This window comes from Cynoglossus semilaevis, chromosome 19 (genome assembly GCF_000523025.1).
Source record: "Cynoglossus semilaevis isolate Cse_v1.0 chromosome 19, Cse_v1.0, whole genome shotgun sequence".
NCBI classification, from domain to species: domain Eukaryota; kingdom Metazoa; phylum Chordata; class Actinopteri; order Pleuronectiformes; family Cynoglossidae; genus Cynoglossus; species Cynoglossus semilaevis.
In genome coordinates this window covers 7,465,081-7,479,479 of record NC_024325.1, presented here as the reverse complement: position 1 = coordinate 7,479,479, position 14,399 = coordinate 7,465,081, and the positions used below count along the sequence as shown (strand labels likewise).

Genomic DNA, 14,399 nt, shown 5'->3' with positions numbered 1-14,399 from the left:
AGCTTTAAATAATGTTAATGCTTTCAAATACATACTTGGTACACATAATATATTTTAATGTTTGTATTTTAGCGACTCTTAATGACTATAGTAAAAATGTTTTTGTCGGCAGTAATCGGTATGGTTCGATTTTCCGAATACGTAAACAGGAAGTAGGAGGAGCGTGAACCGGAAACACTTGCTGTTCTCCGAGGCACGTTTTCCTTCTGTGCAGCATGTACAACTAAACGTCAGTGTGAGAGCTAACGTTTGTAGATATGGTGGAGCTTTCTGTTAAAGCTTCAGCGCCTGTCCGGCCCGCCGGAGTCCTGCAACAGAACCGAGTCTTCTTAGACTTCTTCTGGGACTTGGCCAAACCGGACCAGGAGGTTCGATTATCTGCAGTAGAGAACTTGATTCAGTACTTGAAGACCAACAACAAGGTTAGGAAACCAGTGTTACTGTAAACCACTATGATAATGTAGGAATATAAACGAAGAAAACAAGAAGTTGGACTCCACAAGGAAAAATATAAATCCATAGCATTGTTTTCAATTCTTCAACTTCAGTGTTGGATGTTATTCTGAGTAGTGTATCTGTTTAAAATAAAAAGTAAAGCAGTTCAATGGCTTTACCTTTTTTGTTTTGGAATAGTAGAAAAAAAATGTTTATCTGCGAAACAGTTACTATAACACTAAATGTTATTTAAAAAATTGTAGCATAAAGTGAGTGAATTTGAACTAATAGTTTTTGAACTAGTCTCCTATGTTATGGTCGTTTCTGGTTACCACAGGAAGATGAACTGGAATACACATTTAAGCGGCTCGTGGATGGACTGGCGCACACACGAGAGGCTGCAAGACCTGGCTTCAGTCTGGCCCTCGGTCAAGTGAGTATGATAATAATTATTATTATCATCATAATCTCTTTTTTGTTAAGTTTTGTAAAGTTAAAGTACTTTCTAAAACATTCCATGAAGAAACAGCGATTCTACCAAATTAGCTGTTTTATAAAAGGAAGAACATTTTTTGACATTGGTTTTTTTCATCCCCAGGTTTTGAATGCATTTGAAGATGTGTCTCTGCAGAGCATCCTGGACAGAATCAATGAGAAACACAACTTACAGGCAGTCAAGAAGGTAAGCATTTTGTTTTGAATTTTAGCTGCTTTGTGAGTCAAACCTGTGTCTGACAAGTTTTCCTGTGTGTTTTTTTTATATATAGAAACTTTTCAGAAATGCTTTGTTTGGAAACCTGTTTGGTGTCCTTGCTCTTCATCAGTCTGGCCGCCTGTCCAAAGTGAGTACTTGCACATCTCTTAAAGTAGAAATGTTACTGCATTAAGACTCTTGACTGGAGACCTTTTCTGCAGCTCATTCCTTCTGTGAGGTTAAGTGTAACATAATGGTGTCATTGTCTGCAGGAGCCGCAAGTGGTGCTGGGATGTGTGCAGCTCCTCCAGAGCCTTAGCCAACACAGACAACACCTGAAAGATCTGCCCACAAAGACCATGAAGGACATCCTCACTGAGGTGACATTTAGGTTACACTCTCTTAATACATCATAACTCACATTCTTACTACAGAATATAGGGGTTGAGCCATTTTGACAGATTCATTTTATTGGGACTTTATTGTCTTTTGTGTGTCAGATCCCAGAGGAGGTTTTTGAGGAAGTCCTTCTGAGCACCTTGAGAACAGAGCTGGCCTCAGCCTTCAGCACCCCGGAGCAGATGCAGCTGCTGCTGGTGGCACTGCAGCGTTTTCCAGAAACCCTCAAACCCAAGAAACTCAAGAAGCTGCTGGGCTCATCCACCATCATTAACTGTGAGAACATCCCAAGGTGAGAACGTCACAGTTGGTAAGGTCTGTTGTTTAAATATTTAAGTTAACACAGTGAAAATGACACATAATGTTTATTGCTACAGGCTGACAGAGGTGTTAAAGGCTGCAGCCCGCTCAGTGAAGAAGGAATGCGTTCTCCCTTCAATGGCTCTGGATCTCTTGAAGCTCTCCCTGAAGGAGGACAGCTTCGAGCTCTTCTGGGACAAAGCCATCGTTGAAGGCATGTTGAGTGAGCAGGGACCGACCCGGTGAGTTAAAAAAAAAAGAAAAAAAGATTAACTCAACAATTTTGTCACCAAAATGTTTAAACACCATTGTCATGTTTGTGTCCAGTTACTTGAGCTTCCGTCTGCTGGGCAGCGCTCTGCCTCTGCTGTCTCTGGACCAGCTGAAGGATGTGTTGTCTGGAGAAGTGATGATGCTCTACGGAGAACATGTGGTGACTGCACAAGTCAGTGAACATGACAAGCTGTCAGAGACAAAACAAGCATTTCTACAAGTCTGCCTTTACTCTACTCACACAGCTTCTTCAACCACATAATCCTTAATTCCTTTGCAGCAGTTGTTGTGATGATAATAAACGGCAGTTTTAAAAAGAATAAAATCCAAGTTAGGAGGAAAGTGGAGCGTTGAGGCTGAAGTTTATTTATATTAAATATATTTACATAACAAACACATTTGTATTAAGGCAAGGAAACTCAATAACTCCTCATAAACAAGACAAGATAATGGTTTAATTCAGACTTTTGTCCATACCTGAAACTTCAGTTATAATATCTGCCATCACTGACCTGTTCCAGCTTCCAGAAAGATTCAAGTTGGCTCCGGAGATGGAAACCTACGTGTCCAACTTCCTGCAGAGCTGTGAGGATTCGGACAAACAGCTGGCAGTGATGGTGGCCTTCTCGTCACTGACCAACCAGGGTTACCCTGTGGTGCCGTCCGTGTGGAGGGTGGTGCAGTTCCTGCAGCCTGCAGCTCTGCAGAAGTATGTGGAGTGGCTAAAGAGCATGTTCATTGAACCTCAGCTGGGGCAGCTGCTGAACTTCAGCACCCGCAAGCAGAAAGAAAACCAGGAAAGACAGGACCAGTGAGTGGACTCATCATATGTCAAATTTACTGTAGTATCTCAAATACTTGAAAAGGAGGGTGGAGGGATATAAATAGGACGTAACTGTCAACTCTCTTTGCTCAGAGATGAAAATTTAATCTTCCGGTTGCGGAAGTGGATTGTTGCACGTCTGGTCTCGATCATTGACAACAACCAGGTAAAGAAGCAGGAGGATCTCATCATGGACGTAGCGAGGTGAGACAGAAACCAAATGTGGACGTCTTTGTGCTGAAGGATTTACAATGACATGATTTCATTTTTGAAATGTTTCCTCCAGGTTTGTCTTTTTCCATGCTTTCTTTACAACCAAGAAGCCTTCAGATGAAATCCAGGAGACGACAGTGAAACTCTCTGCTCCTATTGATGAAGACACCAGACCTGTGCTGGTCAGCTCTTTCTTTGGGTAAGAAACAATGAAATCTGTAAATCATCACCTGATAATCACTGTTGTTTTTCATTTTATGTTTCTCATTTTATTGACATCAATTACTGTTTTGAATTTTTATTTTATATTATGAACCTTATTGATCCCACTTTGGGAATTTTAACTGCAGATCTGCTGCAACAGGCTGCCTCCTAGAGGCGGTAGGTAGTTGGGTTCTCTGGGATCCAGGACCCACTGCTTACAAAGCAGGCGTGCTAACCGCTATACTGTGGAACCACAAAATGTGTATGTGTACGTTTCTCAGGCGTGCTAACCGCTATACTGTGGAAACACAAAATGTGTATGTGTACGTTTTCCTGACTCATCTCTGTCATCTTCATCCTCCACAGTCTTCTCCTGTCCCTTCACCACCTCCCCCCAGCTGAGGACTCAGCAGAAGGGGCCGCTGTCAACCAGAAGCGGGGTTTGGGCGTGACGTCTGACGGCACCATGTGGATCTACCACCTGGTTCAGTTCGCTCAAGTCCTGCTTCACCAGCCCAAATATGTCCAGAGCTGCCAGCCGTTCAGTGCTGAGCAGAAACAGGCCTGGGACAGGTGATCTCACAGTAGTCATACAGTTCTAATGTGTAGGAGAAAAAGAAGCAGGGAATCATATACTGGGAATGTTAACTTTAAATAAGTGGGAGCATGTTGTGACACAGGAGCTTATTTTTTTTATTTTATAATGTCTGCGATGGTCTTAGTAGAACATGATGTCTCCTCCTATCCACTCGTCTTCTATATTCTAATTTACGGTGTTTGTGTGGGTTTCTTCACGCCCTGCAGCATGTTGGAGTCTGTGACAACCCTGAAGAAGAAAGCAAAGAAAGTCCAAACGGCAGAGAGCAGTGCCTTCCAGCAGCTCTTCCTGTTGGTTGGTATGAACCTCTTCAAGGTACTAAAACCAAGTAGCGCCACCTTACAGTCGGGCTGCCACAGAATATAGTTCTGCTGTTTTGAAGACCACCCTACGTCCTGAAAGATCTCACGACTATTTCCCTCTGCAGGCCCCTGACGAGCTGCTGGACATCATGAAAGATCTTCAGAGCTGTGTGGACAAGGCCCAGGAGAAGAAATCCAAGAAGAAGAAAAAGAAGAAACAAGGTGAAGCTCAGTGCTGTGTGAATGTGATGTGTGATTCACCGACTCTTTGTTTTGGTGGCTTAAATATCTGTGAACTCAGTCGTGTCGGGCGCTGTGTTCACAGCTCGTTCTCAGTTGTCATTAAAATCACGCCTTGCTGCTAAAAATCCTCTGGTTTGTGTGTTTTCCTGGTTGCTACCACAGAGCAGGAGGAGGAGGAACCCGAGTGGGTGGAGGTGATGGTTGACATCTTGCTTTCCCTGCTGTCTCAGCCCAGTCGACTCATCAGACAGGTCTGCAAAACCGTCTTCTCTTCCATCTGTCCTCATGTGACTGCGACCGCCCTCAACGCCATCATAGACGTGAGTAGTACACTCGGCATCACACATTTCCAAATAGTAACTGTCAGTTATTTACAAGATAAAACCCTGGAGTACATTTGTGGACGTTATTGGTTGAGATTGTTTGTTTTTGTTGTCATGGAGATGGTTTAGATGATGTCATGAAATCTGTTTAAAATTAAATAAAATAAATTCACTGGTGCACAGAGTTGATTAAATATTTTTTATTCATAGTCAACCCATTAAATGAAAATTTAAAAAAATGTTAAAAATGAAACAGTAAATTAGTGTGTGTATAAATATTTGTGAGCTTTTTTTCTCTTCACAAACCAGATTTATTTCTCTTGTCAGTGACGACTCCTGAAAATGTATAATTGTTCTTCTTTTAGCTGTTCGTGCAGAGTATACACCTAGTGGCTCATCACCAGTCTGATTATTGTGCAGGTTTTGGACTCGGAGAATGATGATGAAGACGCTGCTGTGGTTGTCACCGATGACGGCACGAAAAAGAAGAAACGGAAGGAAGGAGATGACGACGATGGGGAGGAGGAGGAGGAGGAAATGGAAGTCAGTCTGACGCTGTGTCTGATCTGTAACACGAGGCTCATATACAATGGTTTATTTTATTTACAGACCAAAGTATTTCAGTCAATCTTTAAATATGTGGTTATTTCCAGGAAGAGGCGTCAGACGGAGCAGATGATTCTGACAGTGATGATGACGATGAAGCTATGGAAGAAGAAGGGGAGGAGGAGGAGGACATGGAAGGAGAGGTGGTGGACCATAATTTCCGTCTGGAGTTGATGAAGGTTTTACAGCAACAGAATGCTGCGGTGAGTCCTTCAGAACCTCCAGGTTTCTCAGCAGATTCATTAAACCGGTTCTAATGTGTGCCTGATCTCTAAAACAAGACAGTCAACATAGATTTGATTCCTTGTACTTTGACCTTTGACCTTATGTCGGGTCCTTGTCCAATGTAGTATAGTTATCAGGACAGTCTGAGCAGACGTGCAGATAATTGTTCTTGTTGCTTTACTCAGGCCACACAGGAAGACGACAGCAGTGATGATGATATAGACGATGACGCCATGATGGAGCTGGACAAGAGCCTGGCAGCTTTGTTCTCTGAGCAGAAGAAAAAGATCCAGGCCAAGAAAGATGAGAAGGCAAAAATAAAGAAAGAGAAGACGCTGGTCCGAGACTTCAAGATCAAGGTATCTTGTCCTCATTCCTAGGTCTTGAATCAGACCAGGTTTGTCCTTGTAGGTAATAATCAACAACAATGACATTTATTTATACGGTATGTCCCTTCACAACATCCCAAAGGCGACCAAATTGCTTAACATTGAATCAGTTACATTTAATATAAACAGGAACAAATGGTGAAATAAAACCAGAAGAGAGGAAATTAAAAAGGTATGTTGAATTAGAACAACAAGAACAGAATAAAAGACCAAAGATAAAATGTCACAAAACTGGTAGGCATTTAAAGCAATTACAAAAAAATGGGTTTGTAAACTGGCCCGAATCGCCCCAGCGTTCATATCTGGTTTTGGGCACTTCCAATAAAAAACGATTTGACCTCAGTGTCTTATTTTGTCTGCAAGAAATGATGAAATCACTCACGTCTGATTCAGGGCATTAAAAGGCCAACAGTAAAACTTAATTTCAGGTCTAAAATTTACTGTAGGTGAGTGAAGAGTTAATAAAACGGCACTGATGTTTTTATAATCAATATTTGATCCTGTCTTTGTTTGGCTGATGTAGGTGTTGGACCTCATCGAAGTGTTTGTGGCGCGGCAGGCAGGCAGCCCTCTAGTGTTGGGCTTAGTGGAGCCACTGCTGGCACTTATCGACAGAGGAATGAGCGCCGACAACAACCAGCAGGAGCAGGACTTCCTGCGCAGAGCTGCAGACATCTTCAGGTAACATGCTTCACACGGTGATTCACAACAACAGTGGGTACTTTGTGTTCGCAATAAACCTGCATGTTATAAATATATAAATAAAGCGTGTTAAAAAATACCAATTTGAAGTAGTATTTCTGGTTAATATTCATTTTTATGTTATTTTATCTTTTATTACATGACATTGGAGCTTCCAAAATTACTAAAACTAAAATTGTTTTAAATGCTTAAATCAATATACACGAAAATGTATATTTTAAACAAAAAAAAAGGAACATATTTAAATTTCCATGTGAAACGGTTTAAAAATACAACAAATCCTTCGTTTGAATTTAAATAGGCTTTAAATCAATTTCTTGCATGTTGTTTAATTAATTAATAGGAACCAGCTGTGTAGATCCAAGGTTTACTGCAGGACTGTTGGTGACCGACAGGGGGAGCTCCATGACCTGCTGGACAAACTGATGACGAAAGCCAAGAAACTGTCTGACTCTACAGTCTGCCTCTATTACTTCAGGTACAACTTCCACCGACTGAGATGAACATAAATGATGTCCAACCATGTTACACATCCAACATTTTAAAACTTTGCTACGTCACTAAGACCTCTTTCTGTCCTTACAGTGCGTGCCTATATTTGGTCAAAGTCCTGCGAGGAGTTCCACCCACCGCTGAGACAGAAGAGAAGAAGACAGCAGAGAAATCGACAGACACAGAAGTAAACTTATATTCACATTATTAAGAATTCACATCTGACCTCTGTGTTTCTAACCTCACAGTTTCTTGTCTTATGGGAGAGTGTATGATATTTATTTAACTGCAAAACCACTTTTATAGACAACATAAGCAAAAAAAAAGGTCCACAGTTTGGGTTTAGTCATAGAACATCCTTATTTAAAAAAAAAATCCACAAAAGAATAAAAAAAATCGAATTTACTTTTATATCCACATGATATAAGTAATATTTAGTTAGTGATCACTGATGCAAGGTTACTGAGAATATGATTTGGCTGGGAAACTACATGGTGATACCATCACCATTAAATCACATTTAATATTTATTTCATATTTATTGTGGTTTAATTCCTACATATTGTACCTTTAAGCTTCACTGAGAATAAATTGCACGTATATCCCGAACCAAACATTCCTCCAAACAAGTTCACGAAGTTGGTCAGTGACGATGTGGACATTAAGTGTTGAAAACGTGTTTCCGTCTGACATGTAATAATATCCAGGTCAGCATCAAATTAAATAGGATCTCACTGTGTTCCTAACTGGGTCAGGAAGTGGGTCAGTGCTGATAACTTAGACATCAGGAGTCCTTCGAGTATTTTTATTTTTATTTAATTATCAGTTAATTTTACAACTCAGGGAAGTTGTATGTTTCTGTGATTCTGTGACTTAATTCCAACTTGATATGTTTTTCTTTATTTTATATAATTAAAGACCCTTAACACATTTGAAAACTTCAATAACATTGTACTCTGTACTTAAGGTTAATTTGTTAATTTTTCAAATGTAAAATCTCTCCCTTCATCGCTTTTCAATGAAAAACTAATGTTTTCGTCGTGTTTGCCATTGATTTTTTTGTTTTATTCCTGCACATTTTCGACAACAGACTTCTTTCAAATCATAGATTTTGACCATAGAAAAGCAGCAAAATGATGTGTGTTCACAGTGATGTGTTCTTGTGTTCGTTCCCTTTGTAACATTGTGCTCTCATTATTACTGGAGTCATTTAATCATCAACCCCTCTGTTCATTTAAGACCTCACACATTTTTCTCATGGTGACAGGTCAAAGTGTTCTGTGTCAGAACAAAAAAGATGATGTTTTCTTATCCGTCTCTTGTTTTCACAGCTGAGGTTCATGGGAAACGTGGACATGGATCGTGTCACCGTCATCTTCAGAGACGCTGTGACCTCATACATGAGTAGGAGGAGGAGTCCTCTGACCACGCAGATGTTCACGGACCTGTTAAACAGATTTCCTGTGAGTATAGCGACACCTGTTGCTCAGAAGATGAAAAAAACCCAAACTTTTACTAATGCAAATTGTGTGTCTTTTCCCAGCTCTTGTATGCAAATCTGGTGGACACAGTGGTGCCGTTTATCACGTCTGGAGTCAGAGAACACCAGCAGGTAAAGATCTCTCAGTAGTTCACTTCCTGTTTGTTAGAAAGAGTAAAGTAACATCAAATACACCATGAAACAATGAAGCATTAAGCATTACCTCAGGTAACTGTGGCACAGTGCGCCACTGCTTGGTAGCGCTGTACACCTCCAACATAATTTTGAATTATAAATCGCATGTTTGCAATTCTGTGGCCTGTCTGTTCTCTGTTTTGAGGTATTTTTCCACTGTTTCCTCGTACTCTGTTGCCCTGTTGTTGTAGATTTGTCGACCAACCTTTAGTTGTTTCCTGTTTTCAGGGCCAGGCCTGTGTGTTAGTGCTGCGAGCCATGCAGAGCAGAGAGGTTCAGAAGCTTCTTAGCGGCGAACCGTGGACAGAGCTGTGTGACAAGATTGCTGGTCAGCTGACGATGGTAAGGCAACGCTACTCAACGTTAGCACTGAGTATGAGCAATGGTTACTACACCGAGTTTGACACGGATTTATGTCACTCCAGTGATACTGGCAACAGAACTTTGCCTGAGAGGGTGAGTTCAACATTCTACAGTATATTGTCCATAAATGGACACCATCACATCATTCCCAGTTCCAACATATACCGTGTCTTTAACTGAGTTAGAAATAAGTGCCAGCTCGAGGCACAATTCGCACAAAAAAATCAATTTCTGCTGCGGAAGCGTGTATGACAGATGATGTCTTCGTTCCGGTCAACTCTTACTAGGCACTAGTAGAAAATGGCCTACTCGACATCTGCAGCACATACAACCCACACTCCTCCTACACTTGCCTACAGCATTGTTTGCTGGGGCAACAAGCCAAAAGCTCAGTGGCTGACTGGTCTGCTCACAGAATATGGAGTGGTTTATTAATAGAGTTCCAGAACTGGAACAAACTGAAGTAGAACGGTGATGAGTTAAAGAGAACATTACGGGAACAGTCTGGACCTGAAGTCTGCCCTGTGGGTCTGGATAAAGCTCTTGACGATTTTACAGTTCATGGTTAGAGGAGCGAGTGGGTTGCGGTAATTCACTAATACAGTTTACAGCAAAAGTTTTGCTTGGAAATAATCAAAAACACTCAACGTGAACATACAAATGGGTTTTATAAAAAGAGACTTTCCTATTCTATGTGTGAGAACGTCATAAGAAGTATTGCAATTCATAACACAAATGATGGAAGCAAAAACCTGCAGTAAATAATGTCGTAATTTTTATTCCCTCAGAGTCTTCAGCAGGCCGAGCAAACTGACAACAAGGTGGTGAGGGAGAAGCTGCTGAAGGTCCTGGAGCTCTGTCAGTTCTTCGTCAAGCATGTTCACCAGCAGGTGGGTTCAGATCTTATTCTGACGATGCCCCCGATGAATGGATAGAGAGCCGCTGGTCCCCGAGTTAACTGCAGATGAAAGTAAATGTGAAAATGAAGGGGTTTTTAACTTCAAGGAAGAGTGTTTGGTCTTTTTTCAATAATTAAAATTAAGGCTGTTTTTCTCTAATGACAGTCAATACATCAGCCAGCGTAGTGAGAGACTGTAGATAGATATTTTTGAGAACAATGGCTTCATTTTGAAAGAAAGTTCCAAAAAAACACAAACATCTACCTTCTGTTATTTGTCTTTCTGTTCTAGCTTTTTTTTCAAATGTTGATTTAGGCTTGTTGTAAAACCAAATGGCTACATCTTTATTGAAAGGGTTTCATGTTCATCAGTATTTTATCTGGTACCATCAGCAGTCTCTCTCCTGTGGGACACTTTAACATCAATAACACTATGGTTACTGGTGTGTACCACCTCACATCATACTCTAGTTACATGCTTCTTAATGGGATTGGAGTGTACGAAATGAATAGATGTCTTAAACCTTTAACTAAAACAGTGAAAATGACTATTGACGTTAGCAATAGTGAGTGTGAATCCAACCTCCAACCGTATAGATTTCTAAAAACCAGCAGGGCGACTACCACTTCAGCACTGATCAGCTAACTCTATTTTTTTGTGTAAGGATTATAGGATTCTGTTTTGGTCGAGGGATTTGCTGATGTGGATTTTTCTGTCTGTCCACAGAAGCTGTCTGTGGACCTGGAGCCCCTGCAACAGGTCCTACAAAGCCTGACCAGCACCATCACGTTTAAGAAGACAGGAAAGCTGGAGGACACCTACTGGGCAGTGATGAAACATTTTGGAGTCATGTGAGGAAATATACAAACAAAACAAAACATCAATCAATAAATTGGTCAGGCTGGGAGAGGACATGTCACTGCATGTAATGAAGTTGGTCCCACTTTACGAAAGCATATTAGAAACCGGTTGACATTGACAAATGGACATAACAACAGGCCGTAACCGCACAGAGCAGGAGCCTTGTTTACATGACGCTGCAGAAATCTGATTACAGCCGACACCAGGCAGTAAACTGTTTTCAAAGCAGCATGTAAACACACATCCTGTAGCATCAGTGTCTAGATGATAAAAGTCTGTTATTACCACTGGTTTGCTGTGTCTGTAGATGGGCAGTTTGTCTACTGCACCATTATAATCCTCAGGAGGAGAACGGCGGAATTAGTCGAGCGCTACAGACGCATGGTTTTGTTCTGCCGAAATATCATCATTGAAATGAATGAGGTCCCTGTGTTTCTGACCTATAAAATTTCACCCATTTATAGTTGTGATTTTTTAATTAATATTTTTTGGTGGTGCCCAGTCTGTAAGTCAGTTTTGTGGTTTATTTATCTCCCAGTAATTCCTCATAGACATACAGTAATCCCTGTGGGTTTTTTTTTTTCAAAGGGACAGAAGGAACAGCAGCGTTGTGTCGATGCTCCATCATGAGTTTGTTGTCGTACTGTGTCTTCACACTCTTAAAAGCTAAAATAAATTTGGCGCTCAGCAGATGTCAAAGCTGAGAAAATAAATGCTAATGTGCTATTTTGATCCTTGTGTGATTCGCACCTCAGGAAGTCCTTCTGTAGCCCTGCCTTAAAGATACTGTAAGATCCAATATTAAACTCCATCACACATCACTTTAGGGTCGTTAATCATTTTCTGAAAGACCTGGTTTGTTTCATTTTTTTAGTTTATTTGATTTATAGTAGAATACGTTTTCCTTCCCTTTCCATTAACGCTGCACAGAATGTCAAAGTAGTGCATTTATAGTGAAGCCATAAAAATGTGATCAAATAAAAGTTTTCATTATTTAATTCAGTATATTATGTTCACGTCTATAGGAAGCCCAAAGTTGAAAAGACAAAGTCTGACAAGGAGGTGGAACAACAGCCAGAGTCGAAGAAGAAGAAAGGCTTTCTGCCGGAAACAAAGAAGCGTAAAAAGCGCCAGAAGCCTGTTTTAGAGCCGGCAGCAGAACAATCGACGCCCAAAGACAAACTGGAGGTGAAGAAAGGACAAGCAAAAAAGAAACAAGATCAGAAATCAAAGCCCAAACGACCTGCCGACGGCGCAGCAGATACGCAGCCAAACCCAGCCAAGAAGAAGAAAATACAGTCGGAGAACAGGCAGGAGAAAAAGAAGAATAAAAAACAGAAGAAAAGAGGAGGGCAAATGTGAAGTGGACACTTTTATTCTAATGGAGACTTTTTTTTCCCCTTCTCATCTTTACCTGTAAATGTCTGCCATATTTTTCTAATGTGTGACTGTTGACTAAAATTCAACAACAATAAATCAGTTTCTTTTCCTGGAAATCTACCACATCTCTGCTCCTGTTCATAACAGTTTAATCAGCAACTTTGTGGAGCTTTAACAGACACATAAGGTGTAAAAATATCCAGAGGAAAATGGCATCTCCCAGTCACTCCTTACCACAGCCCACACTGTACAGTTCTGTGGCAGAATGGAGAACTAATGTGAACTCGCTTTCACACGAACCCACAAAAATATCAGCAGTTCTCATCAATACACTTACACAGAGGTTTCCAAGAAAATCCACCAAAGTGGAGTTTATTCCCTTAATACTTTTTGAAGAGTGTATATTTTTCCTTTTATGTAATTCCTGGACAGACATTTGGTAAGATCAAGGCTCAGTGGGGGGGCGTCCCATCTGCTGCAGGACTTAGTGTCTTTCCTGAGACTAAAATAGTTCTTGATGAATCTAAAGATTTGTGCATCTGCTGTTGACACATTGCAGAATACATTTGGGAACCAACTCATGAAATCACAGTCTGCCGTGGTGAGCTTTGCAGTCTGTGCATGAAGTACCATCCAGTGTCTATCTGTGAACTGTGTCACATGTAAAGTAGACTGTCCAAGAAAGGAACATAGGACATGAGCTCAGTCCAGCTATTTATTTTGATTTTATATAGTGAAATTAGGATTAGGAATTCTTTTTTTTTCTCCTTGCCTTCTCTCAAAAAGAAAAATGTAATTTAAGGCAGACTCATTTCCTATTTTTTTTCTGAACCTTAAATATTCAAACACTTTTGGCTTCTGGATTTAATGGCTGATCAATACACATTTGATCTAATGGGTTTGGTCAGCCAAAGGAACAGTCATTTTAGGATTGATCTGCATTATGGTTGTAATAACAGCTGGCAGAGAGTTGTGGTTGTTTTTCAGATTAAACAAGAGCTCTGTGGCTGGGATGAACGTTGTGACTCAGACACAGACAGGCACAGACACAGTTGGCTGTTTGCACAGAACTGATGATGCAGCCACACAATCATGAATTGCTGTCACTCCTCTCACATGTGACATTTATGTTGCATCATAGCGAGGACAGACGGTAAACAGAATGGAAAAACAAGCAGTAAAGGATCCATCCAGCCAGGAGTCGAACTAGTGACCAGATGTTCAGGGCAGATGAAGCCTGTGTAACACAGCCCAACTTTTTGATTATGTTTTGTCCGGACTCTCTCTTTTATCCATGTTGGCTGGGGTCACAGATAAGTAGCACTTTCAGGCAAAATGCCATAGAATAATAGCTACTGCTGTGATATATCACCCCGTGGAGGCTGTTATTGTGGCTGTTAACGTGTAAGTGTAAATGTCCAGCTAAGTCTATGTAGCAAAAAACAAACTTTTATTGAATTTTTATTTACTGAGTTATTTTATTTAAAAACATATGTGTAAGTGTAGATAAGCTGAAAAAACAGATAAATATGGACATAAACAGACATAACAAGTAGCCCAGAAAAAATCTACGTTTATGTTTGCAACGAAAGAAAATGTTAAGCTAGCTTGATAGTAGTTACAATAGGAAACTGCACAAAATGCAAAAACTACCAAATTAGCTAAAAGCTATAAATAATTATGACTAAATCATCCAGAAAAAAGACAGAAAACAAACACTTAGGCCTAGAAAAATTAAATATGCCTTTAGCTTGGAAATAAATTAACATATTTTGAATGAACATATACCCAATAATATTATGTTAAAAATACAAAAATGTAGAGTTGAATTTTGGACTTATTCCCAAAGAGAAGCCACTTTTGATCAAATAACCCTGGCCATGATCCAGATTTGAAAACTAATTTCCTACCCTTGAATGAATGGAAAAGTTTTAATGTCATTGGCAGTTGGTTTCTGCCAACGCCCATTCATTTGGACGTCGAAACCAAAGGAGCAAAAG

The 14,399-nt window shown here is 40.4% G+C and overlaps 1 protein-coding gene across 1 annotated transcript; it reads left to right on the top strand.

Annotated features, from left to right (window-relative positions):
• The first annotated feature begins 167 nt into the window (after nt 1–167).
• Nucleotides 168–12,519, top strand: mybbp1a (MYB binding protein (P160) 1a). Its single transcript, XM_008332653.3, has 27 exons — nt 168–422; nt 773–868; nt 1,034–1,117; nt 1,203–1,277; nt 1,402–1,509; nt 1,630–1,820; nt 1,906–2,070; nt 2,156–2,273; nt 2,623–2,912; nt 3,018–3,128; nt 3,211–3,336; nt 3,708–3,914; nt 4,146–4,254; nt 4,367–4,463; nt 4,647–4,804; nt 5,228–5,350; nt 5,461–5,616; nt 5,824–5,997; nt 6,551–6,708; nt 7,073–7,207; nt 7,315–7,408; nt 8,553–8,684; nt 8,765–8,833; nt 9,125–9,238; nt 10,048–10,149; nt 10,885–11,009; nt 12,045–12,519. Exons 1-27 carry the CDS (start codon nt 258–260, stop codon nt 12,379–12,381), a joined length of 3,819 nt encoding a protein of 1,272 aa, XP_008330875.1. The 5' UTR covers nt 168–257; the 3' UTR covers nt 12,382–12,519.
• The last annotated feature ends 1,880 nt before the right edge of the window (nt 12,520–14,399 follow it).